Below are 22,276 nucleotides of genomic sequence, written 5' to 3'. Positions count from 1 at the left end.
CTCCCTTGATAAGGCAGCGAAGGGGGCGGGGCCAGGGCGGGGCGCTCCGCGCGCGCCTTTGCTTTCTGCTTCGCATTGACCCTCCGTGGATGCCGTAGCGGGCGGGCGGAGGAGCCAACATGGCGGCGCTCGCTGCGGCGCGGAGGCTCCCAGGTCAGTAATGGGGGTCGGGGGAAGCAACGTTGACTGAGGGTCGCACGGGGTGGGGCGGGTGTCGTCGTGTGAGTGACAGGCGGGGAGAGAGTCAACGCTCCTGCATCCCCCCTTGGGCTGCACTGCAGGCACCGCTTTAGCGGTTGCCTCGCTTTAGCACCGAGCCAGGAACACGCAGGAAGAGAGAGAGCGCCAATAATAAATCGTTGGCCCTATTTGATTATTCGGATTATTTTGTTGCAGGTGATGCTTGGCAGTGGGACTTGGAGCTCCTGGTTAGGAAATAATAATAATAATAATAATAATAATAATAATAATAATAATAATAATAATTATACCCCGCCCATCTGGCTGGGTTTCCCCAGCCACTCCGGGCGGCTTCCAACAGAATATTAAAGTACAATAACCTATTAAACATTAAAAGCTTCCCTGAACAGGGCTGCCATCAGATGTCTTCTAAAAGTCAGATACAGTGGTACCTCGGGTTACATACGCTTCAGGTTACAGACTCCGCTAACCCAGAAATAGTACCTCAGGTTAAGTGCTTTGCTTCAGGATGAGGACAGAAATCGTGCTCCTGCAGCAGCAGGAGGCCCCATTAGCTAAATTGGGGCTTCAGGTTAAGAACAGTTTCAGGTTAAGAACGGACCTCCGGAACGAATTAAGTACTTAACCCGAGGTACCACTGTAGTTGTTTATCGCTTTGACATCTGATGGGAGGGCGTTCCACAGGGCAGGTGCCACTACTGAGAAGGCCCTCTGCCTGGTTCCCTGTAACTTGGCGTCTCGCAGTGAGGGAACCGCCAGAAGGCCCTCGGAGCTGGACCTCAGTGTCTGGGCTGAACGATGGGGGTGGAGAAGCTCCTTCGGGTATACTGGACTGAGGCCAATTAGGGCTTTAAAGGGTGGTATGGGGGACTTGCTGGTTTGACCCCGCTCGGACCACACAGTTGCCAACCGATTTTGGAGCTACCTCCACAGGTCCAAATTTGGAAGAAAGGCTGGCCGTCACTAGGTCACCCTAAACTAGCTATTGCAAAAAGAAAGAAAGAAAAAGAAACGGAGACTATAGGTATAATAGCATTGGCTCCCAGCAGAGGCTGAAGCAGGTTAAAATGATGAGCAGCAATAAAAGTAGGACCTGAAGACTTTCATCTTAAGGTTGCTGCTGTTTCAAGCAGGAATGGGGGTTGTGATGAAATCTTGCAGGATAACTGCGACGCAATGCTGCTTTTGGAAACTGACCATCACTTTCCTTGCGTCTGAGTGTTAGTGCTTTGACTAATCATAGCAGTTCGCTTAATGTGAAATGCTGTAAGCAAGAAATCTCACCAACTTTGAGTCATATTATTAATGATTACAAAAGAAAACTGGCATTGATCTGATGAAGTCTTGTAGTGGGTTTATTATTATTTAAATAATAAAGTCCTATTAGCACACACTCATTTGGTTGATTGCCCTTCCACATTGACTCTTCACCCCAATATATATTTTTAATTATTCTTTTCATCAATTTATTTATAGTCTGCCTTCCATGATTCTAATCCTTCCAAGGCAATTTACAGGAAACATTAAACTACATTAAAGAAAAACCCCACAATGAGCCATTAAAAGCCATTGGGATCCTTTCCACAGGACAGTTGACAGCCCCAGACCATCCTTTCTCAACCTTGGGTCCCCAGATGTTATTGAACTCCCCAGATGTTATTGAGCTGCCACTTCCATCATCCCTGACCATGCTGTCTAGGAATGATGGGAGTTGTGACCCAGGATTGCCCTAGACAATCTTCTAGGGTGGCAGGGTAGGAGAAGCAGGCTGTGAAGTATGACATCTGAGGTAATCTTTGCCTGCCTCCTGCTCTCTCTTGGTGAGAGGAAAATTAAGCTGGTAAGCTCTGAGATGGGTCTTCACCTGGCTCCATCAGTCTCATAATAATCAACACTCACTTAGAGAAGTCCAGAACAGGGAGAAGCTAGATAAAGGCAGTTCCTGGTTCCATTTCTTGATACATGGTCTGCTTGCTTTTCTTAATGTTTTCTCTTATTTCTCTAGGGGTTTTAAGATCCTTCTGCCCTTTGGTCCCTTTGGCCAGTAATAGTTCTTACAGCATCCGCCCGATTTCTTGGTTGTCTTCACTTCACATCAGCCACAGGACGATATCAACAATCTCCACCAGAAAACCTCTTCTCTCTGTTGGAAGTGGGTCTTATGGACATTCAGTCTCAATTTTGAACAGGTAGACACAATTTAACAAAATTTAATCCTTCATACAGATTTTGTTTTAAACCCTTCTACCTGGTCCCCAACCATAAAAAAGTCAAAGTATGTGTAACTGTATCCTGCATGTTCTCCCCTCTTCACTGTTGAAATTTAGATTTTTACAGATTTTGAGCTGGAGCTAGTATTTGCTTGATTGTCCGTAAAAGCACCATGTGTTCCATTATATAGGCATAATAGTAGTCTATGGAGAAGGAACTGGCAACCCGCTCCAGTATTTTGCCATGAACACTCCATGGACAAAAGGAGAAGCTTTGAGAAGAAATTCCAAGGCATGCTCTGGTTCATGGGGTCACAGAGAGTCGAGCATGACTAAGACGACTGAACAACGACGGATAGTAGTGTAAAATGCTGGGGAAAGTCCCTATTCCCCCAGTTTCCTTACTAATAGTAGTAACAGGATTCCTAGTGTATTGCTCATGTGTTTCACAGTGTACAGTGGTACCTCTGGTTATGAACGCTTCAGGTTACGAGCTCTTCTAACCTGGAAGTAGGTGCTCCTGGTTGCGAACTTTGCCCCAGGATGCGAACGGAAATCGTGCACCGGAGGTGCGCGTGTAGCAGGAGGCCCCATTAGCAAAAGCGCGCCTCAGGATAAGAACGGTTTCAGCTTAAGAACTGACCTCCGGAACGAATTACGTTCGTAACCAGAGATACCACTGTATTAGGTTATATGTGTACTTTGGCTAAGATGTCAAAATATTAACAGTAGTTAGAGGTGATTCCTCTGTGCTTGATTCAGTTTGGGATTAGTAATTTGCATGAAACTACAACACACTGAAGAAAATATATGTTTCCCTTACGAGTTCTAAGTGTACTTGCCAGTCTTCAAACCTCCTACCTAAGAGGCCCTGGTAGTTGCTAAGCTGTGACTACAGTTCCTCAGTCGTTTGGGGTAGGGCCAATGCTATTTTCCCAGGATGCCTCCCCCACCCCCCAATCCATCTCTGCTTTCTGGAGCTTGGGAAAAGTACATTTTCCAATATTATTCATACTGCAGCTGCCAAAGCCACATAAACAAGGAAGGACGCATTAGTCCATTTTCTTTCTTCTTTTCCCTCCCATTTGCCCATTGGGTTGTTATTTGTGCCAGAAGCCAATTATGGGGGTAGGACTAGCCCGTTGGTAGGCATGTATTAATGCACCAAATTTGCATTCTGAAGCAGGTATTGATGAGGCTTAGTGTTAGTACTAACAAAGTAAGATCCCAGTTCCTTCTCCCCTATGTGCATGCTAGAGCCGTTATGGGGATGCATGCTCCCACCTCCCGTATCTCATGCAATTTCCCGCATTTCTACTGTTCAAGGAACATGAGAGAAACAACATGGGATAGAATTGGGTTTGATCACAGAGAAGTGGGCAAATTTTGACTTTGCACAGGGTACCAAAGTCTGCCACTTTGGTAAGGTCAGGGTGGGAATTAATGGGAGCAACAACAATATTGTGGTGTGATCATACAAACATACTTTGGAGGTGAGCGTGTGTTACATCCTCTTCATCCACAGTGCACTAGTTTGAATTCTTATATAACAGAAGTAATTTTAAGGAGACATTTGAACATTTTTGTGACTTCTGCTATTCACGGAGCATTGCTGAGATGTTTAGTTTTTGTCCTTTCAAGGATTTTGGGATAAGATTTCTGTGCTATTGAGACATTGATTAGTCAAATGCTAAATTAAACAGGTCACAGCTGTTAGATCTAACTTCATATTTTCTTGATTTCCTATAAATTTCAGTGTAACACCACTGCTCCCAAGTATCCTTCATCAGCAAGTAAGAACCCTCATCAAATTCGGCGTGCGAAAAGGAAAAAGGAAAACTGTAAAACCTGTGATTCACAGATTTCTCAGATTGCATTGTGGCCTTTGGCTAAGGAGAAGGGTAACATTTTCTTCATTGAATGTTATTGTCTTGACAGCATGATATGCCGGTGTGTGGGAGAGGTGCTGCTTTTGCAATTGTAGCTTAGAAAAGTACAAGAATTAAAAAATGAAGGACAGAACAGGCTATATGAAAATCTACTTGTGTGATGATTATGTATTTATTTTGTGGATAGCCATTCATATGTTTGAAGAATTAAATCTTTTACTCTTTGATGACAGGCTGGTTACAAGAAACGGCTGTGGAAAAAAAATTATAGGCGGAGGAGGCGCTTGAGGCAACATGTGTTCTGCAATAAAACACAGTCTAAGCTCCTTGATAAAATGACATCTTCCTTCTGGAAAAGAAGAAACTGGTACATTGATGACCCCTACCAAAAATACCATGATCGTACAAACTTGAAGTTATAAATTGTCAAATGCACACCTGCAGATCTTTGTATGCCAGTCCAAATATTAATGGTTCAGGTTGATTACTTTTCCATACATCTGTCTAACAAGCAAATGAACAGTTTATGTTAAATTACTGGTGCAAAATAAACCATTGATCTGATTACTCTAAAGATTGATTGCATAATTCTTTTGTTTTATTAGCAAAGGGTGATAGCTGCAGAATGCATAAATATACTTTCATTGATTGTGGAATATAAATTATATGCCTCAAAACTGTTTTAAATAGTTATAGCTACAGTTTTAAATCTTGGGACTGTATAAAATAAGCATTTAACCTTGCTCAGCTAAATTATTTCTGCTGAATAGAAGTGCAAAATTTAAGCACATGGATTGTCTTAAAGGCGGCAAGCTGATAAAGTCTTTGATGATTAATTAATGGCTGGCTTATAAAAAAATTCAGCTTTGCAGTAATTATTACTTTTAAATCACAAGAGAGATGCTGTAACTCCTTGGGCAGTCGTGGAAATGATGAAATTTCCACTACTGATGGTTGTCTCATATTATACTTTTCTGTTTAATTGTTGGTTTATTTATATGTGAGAACACAAATAGACACACACACAAAAATGTGTGAATGTATGTACTTGATACCTGTTTCAAATGATTTATCAGAATCATTCAAGATACTAGTAGAAATCTTCAGTCATATTACCAATTTAAGGCTCTTACTGATTAATGAAGTCTTCCTTCTTTCCATCAAGACAAACAAATCCCAGCCATTTCCTCAAGTAGCCTTGCAATTATTCACAAGGCACAAGGAGTTCCATTTAATTTTAACATACATGATTTTCCTCTCCCCACAACAACCAATGGAATAGGCTAGGCTGAGAGAGAATGACTGGTGCAAAATCACTCAGTGAATCTTGTTGGCTTGAGGTGGGGAACCAAAATCTCACCACTGTAGAACAATGTCGCAGTAGTAGACTATCAGTTTGCTAATCTATGAAGATTCCCCTTACAACAGGGGTCAGCAAACTTTTTCAGCAGGGGGCCGTTTCACTGTCCCTCAGACTTTGGGGGTGGCGGACTATATGGAGGGGGGGTGAACGAATTCCTATGCCCCACAAATAACCCAGAGATGCATTTTAAATAAAAGGACACATTCTACTCATGTAAAAACACGCTGATTCCCAGACCGTCCACAGGCAGGATTTAGAAGGCGATTGGGCCTACTCATGCATTACAACGATAGCATATAGTGGAGATAAACAACTACAAGAATTAGGACACTACGAACAACTACAGAAATCAGAACACTACAATAATATTATAATACTGCAATATTAGAAGTGTGATTATAACAGTTTCGCCTACTTTGAACAGAAGACCCATTCCTTTTTTTAAAAGAAAAATTTAAGACTTTATTTTCAAGATGTATATCAAGCATTATAACAAAACATTGACCTTTGGAATACTGTTGTAGTATGTGATCTTACAATGCATTTTTCAACGTTCTAGCCTAGCATGTCTTTGCTATGGATCAGTGGAAACAAATAAATATTAAGTGCCCCGTTACCAGCCTCAGATATTGGCCACTTGCGTTACTCTCTAAAATACAGTGCTCTTGACAATTTCAAATAGTGTGCCAAGTGCAAAGCAGGTACTTGCAAAAAAAACCTGCAAAAGAGACTAATTAACAAGCATTTAGGCACAAGTACATGTATCAGCTACTTAAGAGTACAATTACCTTGCAGAGTACAGCTTGAAGGTAGCAGGTTGTTTACAACTGGCTAGAGAGCATCCCAGCTTTATGTTCAGCATTTCCCCCCCAGTGTTTTAGTTTTAAAAGTGACTGAAGTTCTCTGATTTACATTGAAATGAAATATTTTTCCTGCTGCCACCAGCCATTGGCTAGATAGGCCAATGGTCACAGAACTATAGAGTTGAAAAGGACCCTGAGCGTCACCTAGTCGGACCTTGTGCCTCATACCAGAGTAGACTCAGTACTGTCTACACTGGCAGGCAACGGCTCTCCAGAGTCTGTGGCAGAGGTATGTCACATGAACATAAACTGGAGGGGCCAGGGATTGAAACGGGTACCTTCTGCAGGTAGGAGGTGGAACCAAAGCTTGTGCTCAACTATGGTCTATCCCCATGAATAGTGAAGGGTGAGAAACTTTGGTAATTAGATCAGTACTGATAACATGGGCATACGCAACTAAGCCATAATAGCCTGTTCTCTTGTGAAGTTGGCTATTTTCCTACCATAAAGAACATTTTACAGTTACATCTTTGGGAACCCTCCTCATCGTTTTACAATACTAGAATTGTAGCAACAGAAGCAGTATTGTGCTGGAACCACAGTCTTGCATTGCCCCTTGTGTGGCTCACTGTTCTCTCCCTGGGGTCCCTTCTAACTCTATGATTCTATGTAGCACTGGATTTGGGGTGATGCAGGCAGTTCCCCGACACAGGGCAATGAGCCGAGTGGGTACAAAATTGAGAAGAACCACTTGGGGGCACCAAATTTGGGGCTCTCGCAGGACGCCCTGTTACCAAAGAGTACCAAAGTCCGCCTCTGTTCTATGGTTTTACATCTGTAATGCAAAAACTGGCAGAAACAGAGCATTGTGGAAGCTAAAGTTGGCTATGCAAAGCTGACCCCCAGTATTGGTCCGAGGAGGTAAGACTAGAGAACCAAAGCAAGACAGTAGAGCGTATTAATCCCCAATGTGTGCATGAAATTAAATTATATAGGAGCCTTCTACTGAAAATAAAATGGATAGCCCTAGTAAATTGGTAGAGAGTACAAGTCTTGAGTGTTCAAAATGCTGGAAGCTGATATGTTTTGATGCACATGTCTCAGCCAAGGCTGTGAACAACCTGCTTCCATTGTATTGCAGATTTTAAAAATATATGGAACATAAGTGCTACACTTATTTAGCCATTCATGTTTCTCACTGATCTATACACAGATAACACAGTTCAACTGATTGATTAGCACAACTACCAGTGATTTTTTTTTTCTCCTTACAGTGAATTTAATTTGAGAGATAAGGCAATTCAGAGAGTTTCACCTTAGCACTAAACAACAGGAAGTCCAGAACAGTCATACTTGTCAGTAAAACAGCCGGTCAGATAGACGTCGGTTCGCTTTAGGTAGAATGAGCATGCGAGGAGAAATTTACAAATGTGTCTTTTTGGCATAATTAAATACAAAATTGCCACTTTCTCATTTTATTCTGTCACACATAGCGGTATATATTGGCAAAAGTTATCTGCTTGCAAGATAATGTCATTTTGCTGATGTCGCAGACAACTTGGAATTCTGTGCGTGAATGTATACAGACTTCAAAAAACTGCTCAACAAATATGCTAGCTGAACTCCCCCAAAATCGAGCTTTTCTGCTACAACTGAATATTTTCTAGCTGCCATCTAAATTATTCATTTGTTGACTGAAATGGCATCGGATCCAAATATGGTAACTGTTGGAGACATCTGTTTTTGTTTTCTTGCACGGCAGTAACCATGCTGATACATGCTTATGCAATGGTTGGATTTTTTTAAGGCTTTTCAAAAAATTTGAGAAGTTCCAAATTAACATTTAAGAAGCATGAAGGGAGGCTAGGATATGGATTCTTAAACCCAAAACAAAAATATTTAACAGACATTTCATAGTGCTAATCTTGGAACCTGAAACACAGCCACAGAAATCCCTGCTACACATGAAGGAGGTCAGTAGTATCATTCGCAGTCTACCCATCTGATCTCAGTGGCAAGATCTTTTATATTCTACAATATTAAATATTCTAATTAACACATACAATTGTCTACAGAACTAGATTTTACATGCTCAACACTTACAAGAGACACCAATCTGAAGCACGAATACACAAATCCTAGTACTGTTTCCTCATTTTGTACCTCTCTAAAATTACAAACGCACCGTGGGATCTACAGACTATTGTGAACTCTACCAGAAGCTAACTACAGCCAAAATCTTTGCATTATGTGAGGGAGTTTGGTTACAGCCTTCCACTATCTTTCTCTGAAAGAAATGCCTACACACCTGGTGGGAAAATGTTAGGATTAAAATCCCATGTGTAGACATGGCTGACTTTCACATAGGCCAACCCACACTTTGCTAATGTGATTCTGGTTTACCTCCTAGCATTTATTATGACTCCATGCTGCAGGCATGTTCATTAAGTTGGCCAAGAGTTACAGCGTTAGTTTCTTTTATGCATAATATACTTAACAATACAATCCTAATTCTGTTTACAAAGTCTGACTGATTTCAGCATGACTTTCATCCGGGTAATTATGCTTAGGATGCCAGCCTCAGCCAATCACTGTCGTCGAAACCAAAGTGCCTCTGCTCCCATATCTTGTGATAATACGTACATGTGTGTATGTGTGCGCACGCATCTGTGAGTTCCTCCTTCTCTAAAATCCTCTGGCTCTATTTTTTTCAGGAGTACACACAGTATCTGAGTTACAATAAATAAAATTTACAGGGGGCGGGGAAGGCGATTAAGCTCATGTCTAACACCTGTACAGTGAAAAGAATTCATGATTTGTCATATCATTCACAGTCTTGTAATAAAGATATGATGGAGAACGCTTGGGTAGAAAAATCTGTGGCCCCTGCCACTCTATACATTATGAAGCCCAAAATAAATAGGATGGATCCAAGTATTTAGAACGGGTGAATAATTATTTTCCTGGTTGCACTCACAGAGCTAAAAACTAAGCTGATGTAAGGAGTAATTACAAATGTACAGCCTCACTAGCATAGCTGAAAGAGCTGCTACTCTGCAAAGAAATCCAGGGGGGTTGCTTTTGCCTTCTGGGTTTGCAATGCCACAGAAACGGTCAGGGAACCCACAGCAAATGGAAAGGGAAGCGAGAAAGGCCATGTTTATAACGTCGCAGTATCAAAAGCACATCCATCTCACCACTGTTTTTCCCCCTACATTATTAACGGAGTAGATCTTTTAAGGCAGAAGAGAGACATTCCGTGGATTTCGGTGCTAATGGCTCATCACGCTCACATGGTTTCAGTGGTTGAGGATGAGGTACTTTTTTTCCTGAAACGAGGTCTAAGGGTCCTAGGCGGTGCCTGTCGAAAACAAAATGCAGCGTTGGTTAGTCTTTCCATTCATTTAGCCACCAGGGATGCGAGTCAATTTGTGCAGGAATTTAGCAAGTGAGGATCTTCAGCTCCAGAACAGGCGTAAGGCTGCCCCGGCCTCCCCGAACGGTCGTGGTCCCTTCCAAGTCTACAGCTCTACGATTCTAATGTTTAGCACCAAAATAATGTCCTCTGCGCTGGTATAAATCCAAGGCATCCCAAAAGATGGGGGGTGGAATACTTTATTGGATCTTGTCAGGCTGATAAACAGAGCTACATCTACATCATCATCATCATCATCATCATCATTTTATTATTTATACCCCGCCCATCTGGCTGGGTTTCCCCAACCACTCTGGGCAGCTTACAGCACATTAAAAATGGTAAAACATTAGACATTAAAAATATCCCGATACAGCGTTGCCTTCAGATGTCTTCTAAAAGTCAGATAGTTGTTTATTTCCTTGACATCTGATGGGAGGGCACCACTACCGAGAAGGCCCTCTGTTGGGTTCCCCGTCACCTCACCTCTCGCAGTGAGAGAACCGCCAGAAGGCCCTCAGAGCTGGATCTCAGTGTCTGGGCTGAACGATGGGGGTGGAGATGCTCCTTCAGGTATACTGGGCCAAGGCCGTTTAGGGCTTTAAAGGTCAGCACCAACACTTTGAATTGTGTTCAGAAACATACTGGGAGCCAATGGTAGGTCTTTCAGGACCAGTGTTATATGGTCCTGGTGGCCGCTCCCAGTCACCAGTCTGACTGCCGCATTCTGGATTAGTTGTAGTTTCTGGGTCACCTTCAAAGGTAGGCCCAATGTAAAGCACATTGCAGTAGTCCAAGCAGGAGATAACTAGAGCATGCACCACTTTGGCGAGACAGTCTGTGGACAGGTAGGGTCTCAGCCTGCATACCAGATGGAGATGGTAGACAGCTGCTCTGGACACAGAATTGACCTGCACCTCCATGGACAGCTGCGAGTCCGGAATGACTCCCAGGCTGCGCACCTGGTCCTTCAGGGGCACAGTTGCTCCATTCAGGACCAGGGAGTCCTCCACACCCGCCCGCCCCCTGTCCCCCCAAAAACAGTACTTCTGTCTTGTCAAGATTCAACCTCAATCCGTTAGCCACCATCCATCCTCCAATTGCCTCCAGACACTAACACAGAACATTCAACGCCTTCACTAGTTCTGATTTAAAAGAGAGGTAGAGCTGGGTATCATCCACGAACTGATAAACACCCATTTCAACCCGCCTAATGATCTCTCCCAGCGGCAGAAAGGATGAGAGTGGACTTAACAGCTTGTTGATTATCTAACAAATTTGCTCCTTTCAGCACCATATTGGCAGAGAATCCAACACAGTGAGCCTCAGCCTCATCATACAACATGGCAAGGAACACAGAACTTTTTTCCTATTGCTATTTTGCTTTATTCTCCCCGGTACCTCAGTCCACGTATACAGAACATATCCATGCACTTGATAAATAAGCAGGTGCCTTTGAGTGAAAGCCATAATAAACTAGTTGGGGTTATTGATTTCTCAGGCCAAAGAAATGAAATTCCTGCCATTGACTGCCTTCGCTTCCTTCCAGAACTGCAATATGTATTGGTGGTGGTGAATCTTGTTTTGAGCAACTGGGAAGGCAGCTCACACACACATTTTTTCAAGTGGTGTACCGCGGGTGGTGCTGTGGGTTAAACCACAGAGCCTAGGACTTGCCGATCAGAAGGTCGGCGGTTCGAATCCCAGTGACAGGGTGAGCTCCCGTTGCTCGGTCCCTGCTCCTGCCAACCTAGCAGTTTGAAAGCACATCAAAGTGCAAGTAGATCAATAGGTACTGCTCCAGCGGGAAGGTAAATGGCGTTTCCGTGCGCTGCTCTGGTTCGCCAGAAGCGGCTTAGTCATGCTGGCCACATGACCCGGAAGCTGTACGCCGGCTCCCTTGGCCAATAAAGCGAGATGAGCGCCGCAACCCCAGAGTCAGCCACGACTGGACCTAGTGGTCAGGGGTCCCCTTACCTTTACCACTGTAAATGGTACAAATGTACAAAAAGTAGTACAGTTTCCTACCACCACCACCCCTGCTCCCATTTGCTTGCTTACTTCTTGTCTCTCCGCTCCAATATACTTTCACATGGATATTTTCTCATATCTGATGAGGCCGCGTCATAATACACTAATTCCATTTTAGGTTGCTGACTTTTTCATGAAACAATGCTAACATAGCAATGGTTCAGGAATTGCTTTCAGTGTCAGCTAATCCCTCCTTAAGTCTCATTACAACAGAATACACGTTACTGAAACTTAACCTGGCATTTGCTGACATCTCTGACTGTATAAATATTCACTAACAGAAAACAGACTAATATCTGAGTAGTTGAAAAAAATGTATTTATTTTGTTCCTTAGGCCTCAAAATATGACATTTGTTTGTACGGTGTCTTCAGCTACTTAATTAGAATCGGATGCAGACTGAATGGTTAGGTTAGGTGCTTCATTTATCAGAATCTTTTATTCTGATAAATATTCCATTATATTAATTCAGAAAGGCTCATCAGACTAACCTGTTTGCCACACTAAGAGCAGAACCTGTCCATCAACATATTACCATTTTAAAACTCATATAACAAATTTTCTCCCACACTGTGAGCTCTTGGGAGGTACCGTATTTTTCGCTCTATAGGACGCACCAGACAATAGGTCGCACCTTGTTTTAGAGGGGGGGAAACAAGGGAAAAAAATTCTCTCCCTCTCTGCCCAGCGCCCCTTCAGCGAAGCAGCAGGAGGCGTTGCGGAGAGAGGGGGAGAATTTTGCCCCTTTGGTTTTCCCCCTCTAAAACAAGGTGCCATTTAATCGCCTTCAGGCGGCTACCTTGGAAGCCTGGAGAGCGAAAGGGGTCGGTGCGCATGGACCCCTCTCGCTCTCCAGGCTTCAGGTTCCTTTCCACCTGCTCTTTGGGGCTGGCGGGGGGAAGCCCACCACCAGCCCCAAAGAGCAGGTCGGGGAGAAGCGGAAAGGCGCAGCGGAGAGGCTGCTGCCAGTCGCGCGTCACCTCTCCAGCTGGGAGAGGGTCGCAGGGCTATGGCTTCTTTAGCCCCGCGCGCGCTCTCCCGGTTGAAGAGGTGACGCGCGGCTATAGAGGCTCCTGCCATAGCCGCGCGTCACCTCTCCAGCTGGGAGAGGGTCGCGGGGCTATGGCTTCTTCGCTCCATAGGATGCACACACATTTCCCCTTCATTTTTGAAGTGCGTCCTATAGAGCGAAAAATACGGTACTGGTGCCTGTGTTATTTTCCATGCTATGGATATCACATTTTGGGGGGCAAGTTGTAATTTGCACAGCAAAGGCCTGTTATTAAACTAAAGATTTATTGAAAGCAAGCATTCAAATCAAGAATTAGACCAGGGGTCAGCAAACTTTTTCAGCAGGGGGCCAGTCCACTGTCCCTCAGACCTTGTGGGGGGCCGGACTATATTTTGAAGAGGAAAAAAAGAGAGAGAGAACAAATTCCTATGCCTCACAAGTAACCCAGAGATGCATTTTAAATAAAAGGACACATTCTACTCATGTAAAAACACACTGATTCCCGGACCGTCCGCGGGCCAGATTTCAAAGGCAACTGGGCCTGATCTGGCCCCCGGGCCTTAGTTTGCCTACCCATGAATGAGATGGCAGGACAATCCTATGATCTAACCTCAATTAGCTGCTGCTGTGCTGGGGCTTATACCAGCACGATTAGAATCGTAGGCTTTCCCACCAGCTACAATGCCAAAGCGTAATAATAATAATGCTACCAGAATGGAGAGCTAACATAGCCGCTCCTACAAAGTCCATAGCAACAGTCTCACCATAATCATATCAACTCTAATGCCCCCACAAATGGAACCAAGCAGCTATGCAGGTACACTTTTATGGTATCACACAACACATTCCGTTCCCTTTCCCACACTTGAGGCACAACTGCTGTGGCTCACTGATATTAGGTAGGAAATCAGATGAGACTAGCGAAGCATTGCACCACCATGGGTGCTTGCAAGGAGGGGCAGCTGTGTTCCCTGGATAAGCCGCAACCCCTTGATCCTCAGCTTTCTTTCATTTAAATTAATATTGCTAGCACTTGGGGGACCCAAGATGTGAGGCAAAATGTACGGGCAGTGTTCTGGCGAGCCAGAGCCGCACACGGAAACGCCGTTTACCTTCCCACTAGTAAGCGGTCCCTATTTATCTACTTGCACCCGGGAGTGCTTTCGAACTGCTAGGTTGGCAGGCGCTGGGACCGAACAACGGGAGCGCACCCCGCCGCGGGGATTCGAACCACCGACCTTTCGATTGGCAAGCCCTAGGCGCTGAGGCTTTTACCCACAGCGCCACCCGCGTCCCTACTATTGTACAGTGGTACCTCGGGTTAAATACTTAATTCGTTCCGGAGGTCTGTTCTTAACCTGAAACTGTTCTTAACCTGAAGCACCACTTTAGCTAATGGGGTCTCCTGCTGCCGCTGTGCCGCCACCGCCCAATTTCTGTTCTTATCCTGAAGCAAAGTTCTTAACCTGAGGTAATTCTGGGTTTAGCGGAGTCTGTAACCTGAAACGTATGTAACCTGAAGCGTATGTAACTCGAGGTACTACTGTGGAGGCCATCCTATCAATGGTCTGCTGAAAATCTTATATGCAGTCATACCTTGGGTTACAGACGCTTCAGGCTGCGTGTTTTCGGGTTGTGTACCGCGCCGAACCTAGAAGTACCGGAACGGGTTACTTCCGGGTTTCGGCACTTGCGCATGTGCAGAAGCACTAAATCGTGCTTTGCGCATGTGCAGAAGCGCCGATTCATGATGCACCCATGCGCAGATGCTGCGCTGCGGGTTGCGAATGTGCCTCCCGCACGGATCACGTTCGCAACCCGAGCGTCCACTGTATTACAAAAACGTATGAGGAGCACGGACCACGATGGCTGCCAAGTGGTTGGAGCAGTGTTTAGAGCTCTAAGGACAACTCTAAGGCAAATCTCTGCTATATAACCAATTCTTAGCACCTGTTTTTATTCCCTCTTCCATTTTACTTTTTAATTCCTTTTTGTGCTCCGTTTTGTTGTTTTAATTTGTTGTTTTGTTTTATTGTTTTATTGTTCTAACTCCCCTTAAACTGCGAGACTGCATGAAGCTGGGCTGGGCTGAGTACTTTGCATATGAGGTTCCTTCTTCTATTATTATTATTATTATTATTATTATTATTATTATTATTATTATTAGCAAACTGATCCACTGTATGAGCAAGTAATGCAGCAGGTGTGATTGCCAAACGGAAGCTGCGTGGAGCCTGCTTCCTAAAATAAAATTATTTGTCCTGAAGAAACTGCAGCAGCGGAAGCCGGTAGGCGGGGAAGGGGGCAGCATCCCGTATGAGCTGTAAGACAAAGGGAAGGAGGGGAGCTGCCAGGCCTGGCATCAGCTCCTGACACTCTTGGGCAGCTGTCAAGGCCACAAGCTCTCAGGCAGGGCCCGCCAACACCTGACACTTGCCCTGATGTCTGAGTCTGTGAGTCACCGTTTTAATTTAAAGTGCAATCCCAGATACTCTATGGAATCCCGCTATGGGTCCAAGCATATAACAGTGATTTAAAAAAGATTCACTCCAGCTTTCTGAGACGTATTCTTGGACTCCCAGCTGTGATCAAATATGAAACAATGTGTGCAGAAATAGGCATACACACAATGGAATATTGGGCCTGGTCCACCTCAATAAAGTACTGGTTACGCTGCCATTTTCGCTGCCCTCCATCAAGTCTGCTCGCTGATTTGCTCAAAGACTCCTATAAATCAAGATGGTATCAGTACCTCGAAAAAAAGATTGAATCTTTAGGCATCGAGCTGGAGCCCCTGTACAATTCTAATGAGCAATACATTTTCCATAATATCCTAACTAGACTAAAGGATGTCGAGAGACAAAATATTATGGCAGCTGTAAACAAAATTTGCTCCCCCATATTCTATGATTTAAATATCTTAGACAGCAGAGCCAATTACGTCACTAAATTAATAATCCCAGCCCAACGTAGGGCTTTTATGCTGGCCCGTTTGAATGTTTTTCCCTCAGCATTTGTCAGGGGAAGATATCAAAACATTCCTAGAAACAAGAGATTCTGCAGATGTTCTATGAATGTCCCGGACACCGTAGAGCATATTCTCTCTCATTGCCCATTGTACAGTACGCTCCGTCAACGCGTGCTGTCCCCTCTTTTGGGTGGTCCGGAACCCCAGCAAGGTGAATGTGTGGGATTCTGCCTATCCGACGTTGACCAAAGGGTAACGGCGGGGGTAGCCGAGTTTTTGGTAGCAGTTCTCCAAGGAGCAGGTTAACAAGGAAAACCACTGACTCTATATGCATATATATATATATGTATGTAGCCAACTGCTGCCTTTTTATATATATTTTAAGGCTTTTATATCTTATTTTCTCTTCTATGGTTTTATTTGTATAATGCCTAATAAAGGTTTGATAAGTAAGTTTTAATTTATCGCAATGCCCCACATATATAGTGTCACTCCAGAGGAATGTGAGGGAACTCAATGGCCACCTGCTGCTCTGACCCTCGCTGCCAGGTAAGTCCACCCATGTAGGGAGGGACGACTGGTGAGCACTTTACTGAGGGCCTCCACAAAGGAGAGTTGAGAGAATTCATACTGATCAATACATCTCTGTGTTTATTCCCCATCTTTAAAATGTATATATCAGGGGTAGGCAACCTAAGGCCCGGGGGCCAGATGCAGCCCAATCGCCTTATCAATCTGGCCTGCAGACAGTCTGGGAATCAGCATGTTTTTACACGAGTAGAATGTGTGCTTTTATTTAAAATGCATCTCTGGGTTATTTGTGGGTCATAGGAATTAGTTCATTTTTCTCTCTCCAAAATATAGTCTGGCCCACCACATGGTCTAAGGGACGGTGGACCGGCCAACGGCTGGAAAAGGTTGCTGACCCCTGGTATATATGTTTCCTAAAGGTAAAGGGACCCCTGACCATTAGGTCCAGTCGTGGCCGACTGGGGTTGCGGCGCTCATCTCCCTTTATTGGCCGAGGGAGCCGGCGTACAGCTTCTGGGTCATGTGGCCAGCATGACTAAGCCACTTCTGGCGAACCAGAGCAGCACACGGAAACACCGTTTACCTTCCCGCTGGAGTGGTACCCATTTATCTACTTGCACTTTGATGTGCTTTCGAACTGCTAGGTTGGCAGGAGCAGGGACCGAGCAACGGGAGCTCACCCCATTCGCAGGGATTCGAACCGCCAACCTTCTGATCGGCAAGCCCTAGACTCTGTGGTTTAACCCACAGCGCCACCCGCGTCCCTATATGTTTCCTACAGCGTAGTTATTTGACTCTTATAACCCATAATGTGACTTCAGTGGCAGTCCATGGTTTGGTTCATTTCCTCAAAGGGTGGTGAACACATTCTGTTCTGAGATCCATCAGTGAGTTATCACAGACTGCAAACCAAGAGAAGAACGGTCTAACATTACAGGTTTGTTGTTAGCTGCTCTGACAGTTTTAGGCTACTCTATTGGGGCATTATGGGGAAAACTACTGGCGTTTGCATGCGCTGCTCTGGTTTGCCAGAAGCGGCTTAGTCATGCTGGCCACATGACCCGGAAGCTGTACGCCGGCTCACTCGGCCAATAAAGCGAGATGAGCACCACAACCCCAGAGTCGGCCACAATTGGACCTAATGCTCAGGGGTCCCTTTACCTTTATAATCTGTGACACTGAACAGTTTCTTTGCTGCTTACATGGCACAGACGATAAGGAAAGGCAAGAGCCTTAACTGTTTATACACCTTTCGGTGGTGGGGAGAGTGGATTTGAAATAGGTTTCTCCCTTAAAATGAAGGTTTTCCAATCCTAGAACACTGGTTGATTGAGAAATAAATATGCACCTTTTTAAAACGTCTCTATACTATTTAAATGTGAGGACATTCCACTCCCATAATTCAAAGGACACATTCCAGTTCTGGATAGATGTGTCTAGGACAGGGGTGGGGAATCTGTGGTCCTCCATATGTTACTGGACTCCAACTCCCATCAGCCTCAGTCAGCATGCTTGCTGGGGGTGATGGGAGTTGTAGTTCTCCATCATCCAGAGGGCCACAGGTTCCTCACTCTTGGCCTAAGATGACCTACATACAGTTTTATAATTCTATTGGATTCAGGGCCAGCCTCAACAACCGTCCCATCGCAAAAGAAAATAGCATTTGTGGAAGTCAGGCACCTGCGTTCTTAATCCCATTTCCAATGTGAAAATACCTCAATGACGGGATCCTTCTTTTTAGGTGTTTTAGCCTTGGATGTGCTATCCAATGAGTCGTTCTCTTCATCATCTGAGAACACAACTTCCGTTGGTTCACAGTTTGCCTCAGGTGGCCTTTCACTCTCTGCCTCAACCTCTAGTTCAACCACTTAGAACAGCCATTTAAGATCTAAATGGTGAAGAGAAAGAGGAGATGGAAAGGTCAGAGATGGTGGTCAGCTAATGGAGTAACGCCAACTGTTGCCCCACCCATGCATTTGCCGGGGTTAATAATATAAGCGGGGTTAAAAGGCACACACCAGGAACAATTTTTAGTTGTCAGCTTGAGTTGCTTAAGAAGATTTCAATGCAACACCCATGATTATTATGAATTTAGGCTGTCACCCTGTGCTAATTTGGGAGTAAGTTCCATTGGACTCAATGGGCTTACTTCTGAGCAGGTATGTTTAGGACTTAACTGTTATAGATGCCTTCATTTATTTGTGGATTTAAAAGGGGGGTCATAGGGATGGCTAGATCTGAATAATTTTAGTTCCTGTATAACAAAACCAAATGGAGCATAGTTTACTGAACTGAGAAAGTTAATCAGGAATAATTGCCTAATCTAGTGTAGTGGAACAAAAAGTGCCACTGGGCATATTTATGCCATCCCTACCTGCCAAATCGGTGCTCAATTATAGTCCAGGCAAACACTGTTGACAAACACAGAATGCTATAAAATGTTCCTGATGGCATGAACAAATTCTGAATAGTGTGTTCTGCGTACAATGTAAAGATTAACCTCTCATAGCAATGGGTACTGAGAATAATGCTGTGAGTTTGGCTGTCTTGAAGCCAACCATTGGGTGGTCAGAGTCTTCAATAAAGAAACATTGATGTTCCTTGACTGGCTTTTCACTCCTAACTTTGGAGGGTGTTACCTTTCTGCTGATGGGAACCAAAGAAACACTTCATTGAAATTTGAGTCAGGGAATGCAGAGAAAGCTGAGCGTTATTACATACTTAGGGTGGAGTTACGTTCATCAGAAACCTGGTGTGAGTTTAGATACAAGCTGTTTTCCTATTTAGAAATCTGCTTGCTTCCGGTTGTGAAGACCCCGTAAATTTATGAAGACACTGTAGGTGTCCAACGCTTCCTCTTATCCAACACTGAAGCACTGTCCCTAGACTGGTCAGGGAGGTGGGAAGCACTCAGGGTGGCCCTGAGCCATACTTTTCAGTCCTCTGTTTGAAGAGCTATCCAATCTACGTCCAATTTAATTAGAAAGAGCTGTAAGGAGGGCAGGGGCTTTGAATGTGCCCATCAACAAACAGCTGAACAGCAGACTGAGCGAACACACAGACCACCTAGCCACAAGTTTATCCAGTTATGGTGGAATGCATTGCATTCCTATTGAAATCAGAGTAATAATTGCTTAAATTTGCATATAAACGCACACATGCAAATGTCCTTTTTTGTGATGCTGTTCCTGTTTTTTGGCAATAGGCAAGTAACCTTCTTGGCACCAGCCCATCTTTGTTATGCCTAGACCCACTGAACTGGCACAAAATTGGCCTATATAGAAACATAGACAACTAAATTCAAGAAGGACACTGACAAACTGGAACGTGTCCAGAGGAGGGCAACCAAAATGGTCAAAGGCCTGGAAACGATGCCTTATGAGGAACGGCTAAGGGAGCTGGGCATGTTTAGCCTGGAGAAGAGGAGGTTAAGGGGTGATATGATAGCCATGTTCAAATATATAAAAGGATGTCATATAGAGGAGGGAGAAAGGCTGTTTTCTGCTGCTCCAGAGAAGCGGACACGGAGCAATGGATCCAAACTACAAGAAAGAAGATTCCACCTAAACATTAGGAAGAACTTCCTGACAGTAAGAGCTGTTCGACAGTGGAATTTGCTGCCAAGGAGTGTGGTGGAGTCTCCTTCTTTGGAGGTCTTTAAGCAGAGGCTTGACAACCATATGTCAGGAGTGCTCTGATGGTGTTTCCTGCTTGGCAGGGGGTTGGACTCGATGGCCCTTGTGGTCTATTCCAACTCTATGATTCTATGATTCTATTCTAAATAATCCAATGAAACACACAAACATTACAAAGATAAAATCTGATTTGCATATTATTTCTAAAAGGTGAACAATATTAATGTCCACTCTCTTCCTATCCTTCAACACAGCAATGTTCTGTATGTTCTGCATTAATGTCAGTTTCCAGCAAGTCAAATTTCACAACCACAGCTGTACAAAACCGGTTTAGGCATACTTATAATAAACAAGTAAACCACAATGTACATGAACCACGGTGTCTGTTTACAAAGCAGAATCCAAAATGTTGCTTGTGGACATGAATCCACAAACTGCCTGAAGGTGCATTTGCATTATCGTAAGTCTGGTAAGCAGAATTTGGTTGCCAATGCTCTCTGCCGTGTAAAAGCTGTGAAAACAGAAGGAGCATAGCCCTGGGAGAACATTTGCCAGGAACACCAAGACTGGAGCTGTGTGTGTTGTATCAATTCAGGGGGAAACGTCATTTTATTCCACTTCAAACTTCAATAAATTGCAAATGAGATTCAGTGCAAGTATAAGAAACGCACATTGGGTGAATTATACTGTTATTGGAAGAAAGGCTAAAGTGATTGGGGCTTTTGCTTTAGAAAGCCAAAGGCAATTAAAGTGGGGTCTTGATAGAGGTTTTTTTAAATTATGCACTGGGTGAAGAAAGCAGACAGGTATATTTTTTCCTTCTTTAAAACTTGATCTCAGAATCGGCCATGAAATTGACATAAAGTTCTTTTACCACACAAAGCAGAAACTAAATGACTTTTAAAATGGAGGACAGGTGTATGACCAGTTATTATCTATGATTTTTAATGAAAATAAACCCCATGTAAACAATATGCCTAGCCACTGTTGAGAATAAGTTGCTGGAGCAACTTTGATTTGACAGCAAAGCTCTTCTTAGGGATTTACTGTAATATAAGATTGTCACTTGTGTGTGGCTGAAGGACTTACTTTGCTTTATATGTCATCAGTCTCTAATGAATGTAGGTAAGTTCATATCCAGGAGCTAAAGGGCTGTAAAGGGATCAGGTACTATAAACAGGTGTTACATTTGGATTTCTATGCAGCAGTAAGTCACATTTGAAAGCCTCATGCTTTCTGCTCCTCAAGTCGCCAAGAAAAACAAAATCTAGGCAGATTTTCACACTTCAGTTAGGCTACAGCGAGCATCAATTGCTACACAAACATTGCTGGTTCACACAGCGTAATATATACTTTAATCAGAAGAAAACTACATAAGCCATTTGCCTACAACCGCTTTGCTGGTAAGCCAAAAAGCCAGCACAGAGCAGTCAGATGAAATGAGGCCCATCTATTAGAACAAAATAAAATCTAGAAAGTCAGTGATTAGAGAAGGATTTCCGGGCACACTGCACACAATTAGGAACAACCTATATACTACTAAAAAAATTAAGGGTGAGAAAGAAGCGATTCTTAGTTGAGCAGTGCAAACCCTATGACTATTTACTTGGAAGTCTGTCCAAGCCATGCAATCCAGTAACACTTACATCCATATCCCAAAATATTTACATAAGGAAAGAAAGAAAAAACAGTAAATAGAAAGTACTTGGCAGGGGAAATAGCATCATCAACTGAACTCAATAGTCTCCCCCCCCCCCCTTTTTTTGAGATGGCCACAAATAGCATTCATTTTTAAACTATTCAAGTCAGCTCAATTTTACTATTTTAGCCACTGCCTTATCAATAAGATTTCTCATCAGCTCATTCTACAGTACCTTAACATTTGAAATAATAGAAAATGTAGAGGATTAATTAAACAGCTAAAACATTTAAGTTAGGAGTCACCAGTACAGTCAATAGCATTACTTTAAACAAAATAGCGTCTGTATTTTGTGCAAAGAAAGCAAATGAAACCACTCTTCATGCTTTGTAGAGACCAGCATCTTCTAACAAGTGGTTTTTACTTAAGAAACAGAGATGGTACTGTTTTTTTAAAAAAATCTGTTACCCCTTTTACGTAATTATCAACAATATCTTTTCTCTTTACTAGTTTCTAGACAAAACAAACTAAGCAAACACTAAAGTATTTTAAGGCTAAAGAAGTTTGGAAATGATGTCAT

General features: G+C 43.6%; 2 protein-coding genes across 5 annotated transcripts in view; one reads left to right on the top strand and one right to left on the bottom strand.

Annotated features, from left to right (window-relative positions):
* On the top strand, positions 1-4,874 carry MRPL35 (mitochondrial ribosomal protein L35). The gene is made up of 4 exons (XM_028702203.2): positions 1-153; positions 2,207-2,390; positions 4,168-4,312; positions 4,534-4,874. The coding sequence occupies exons 1-4, from the start codon at positions 120-122 to the stop codon at positions 4,720-4,722; spliced, it is 552 nt and encodes a 183-aa protein (XP_028558036.1). The 5' UTR covers positions 1-119; the 3' UTR covers positions 4,723-4,874.
* Positions 4,875-9,457: 4,583 nt separating this feature from the next.
* Positions 9,458-22,276, bottom strand: part of REEP1 (receptor accessory protein 1) — a 69,218-nt gene continuing 56,399 nt past the window's right edge. For 3 of the 4 annotated variants that reach the window (XM_028702202.2, XM_028702200.2, XM_028702201.2), the window contains 2 exons: positions 18,138-18,289; positions 9,458-9,827 (listed from right to left, as the gene is read on the bottom strand). In XM_028702202.2, the coding sequence (XP_028558035.2) occupies positions 9,756-9,827; positions 18,138-18,289 (224 nt within the window). In that variant the 3' untranslated portion in view covers positions 9,458-9,755. Of the gene's footprint in view, positions 9,828-18,137; positions 18,311-22,276 lie in introns of those variants that run through there. The other variant, XM_077917501.1, reaches the window with a different exon arrangement.

Source organism: Podarcis muralis, chromosome 13, assembly GCF_964188315.1.
Source record: "Podarcis muralis chromosome 13, rPodMur119.hap1.1, whole genome shotgun sequence".
Taxonomy (NCBI): Eukaryota; Metazoa; Chordata; class Lepidosauria; order Squamata; family Lacertidae; genus Podarcis; species Podarcis muralis.
The sequence above is the reverse complement of the archived record's forward strand: the minus strand, read 5'-3'. Positions and strand labels throughout refer to the sequence as shown.

Coding starts and splice junctions, on each gene's coding strand:
- MRPL35 (XM_028702203.2), top strand. CDS start 120: ATGGCGGCGCTCGCTGCGGCGCGGAGGCTCCCAG. Junction 154..2,206: donor TGCGGCGCGGAGGCTCCCAG/GTCAGTAATGGG, acceptor TTATTTCTCTAG/GGGTTTTAAGATCCTTCTGC. Junction 4,313..4,533: donor GCCTTTGGCTAAGGAGAAGG/GTAACATTTTCT, acceptor CTTTGATGACAG/GCTGGTTACAAGAAACGGCT.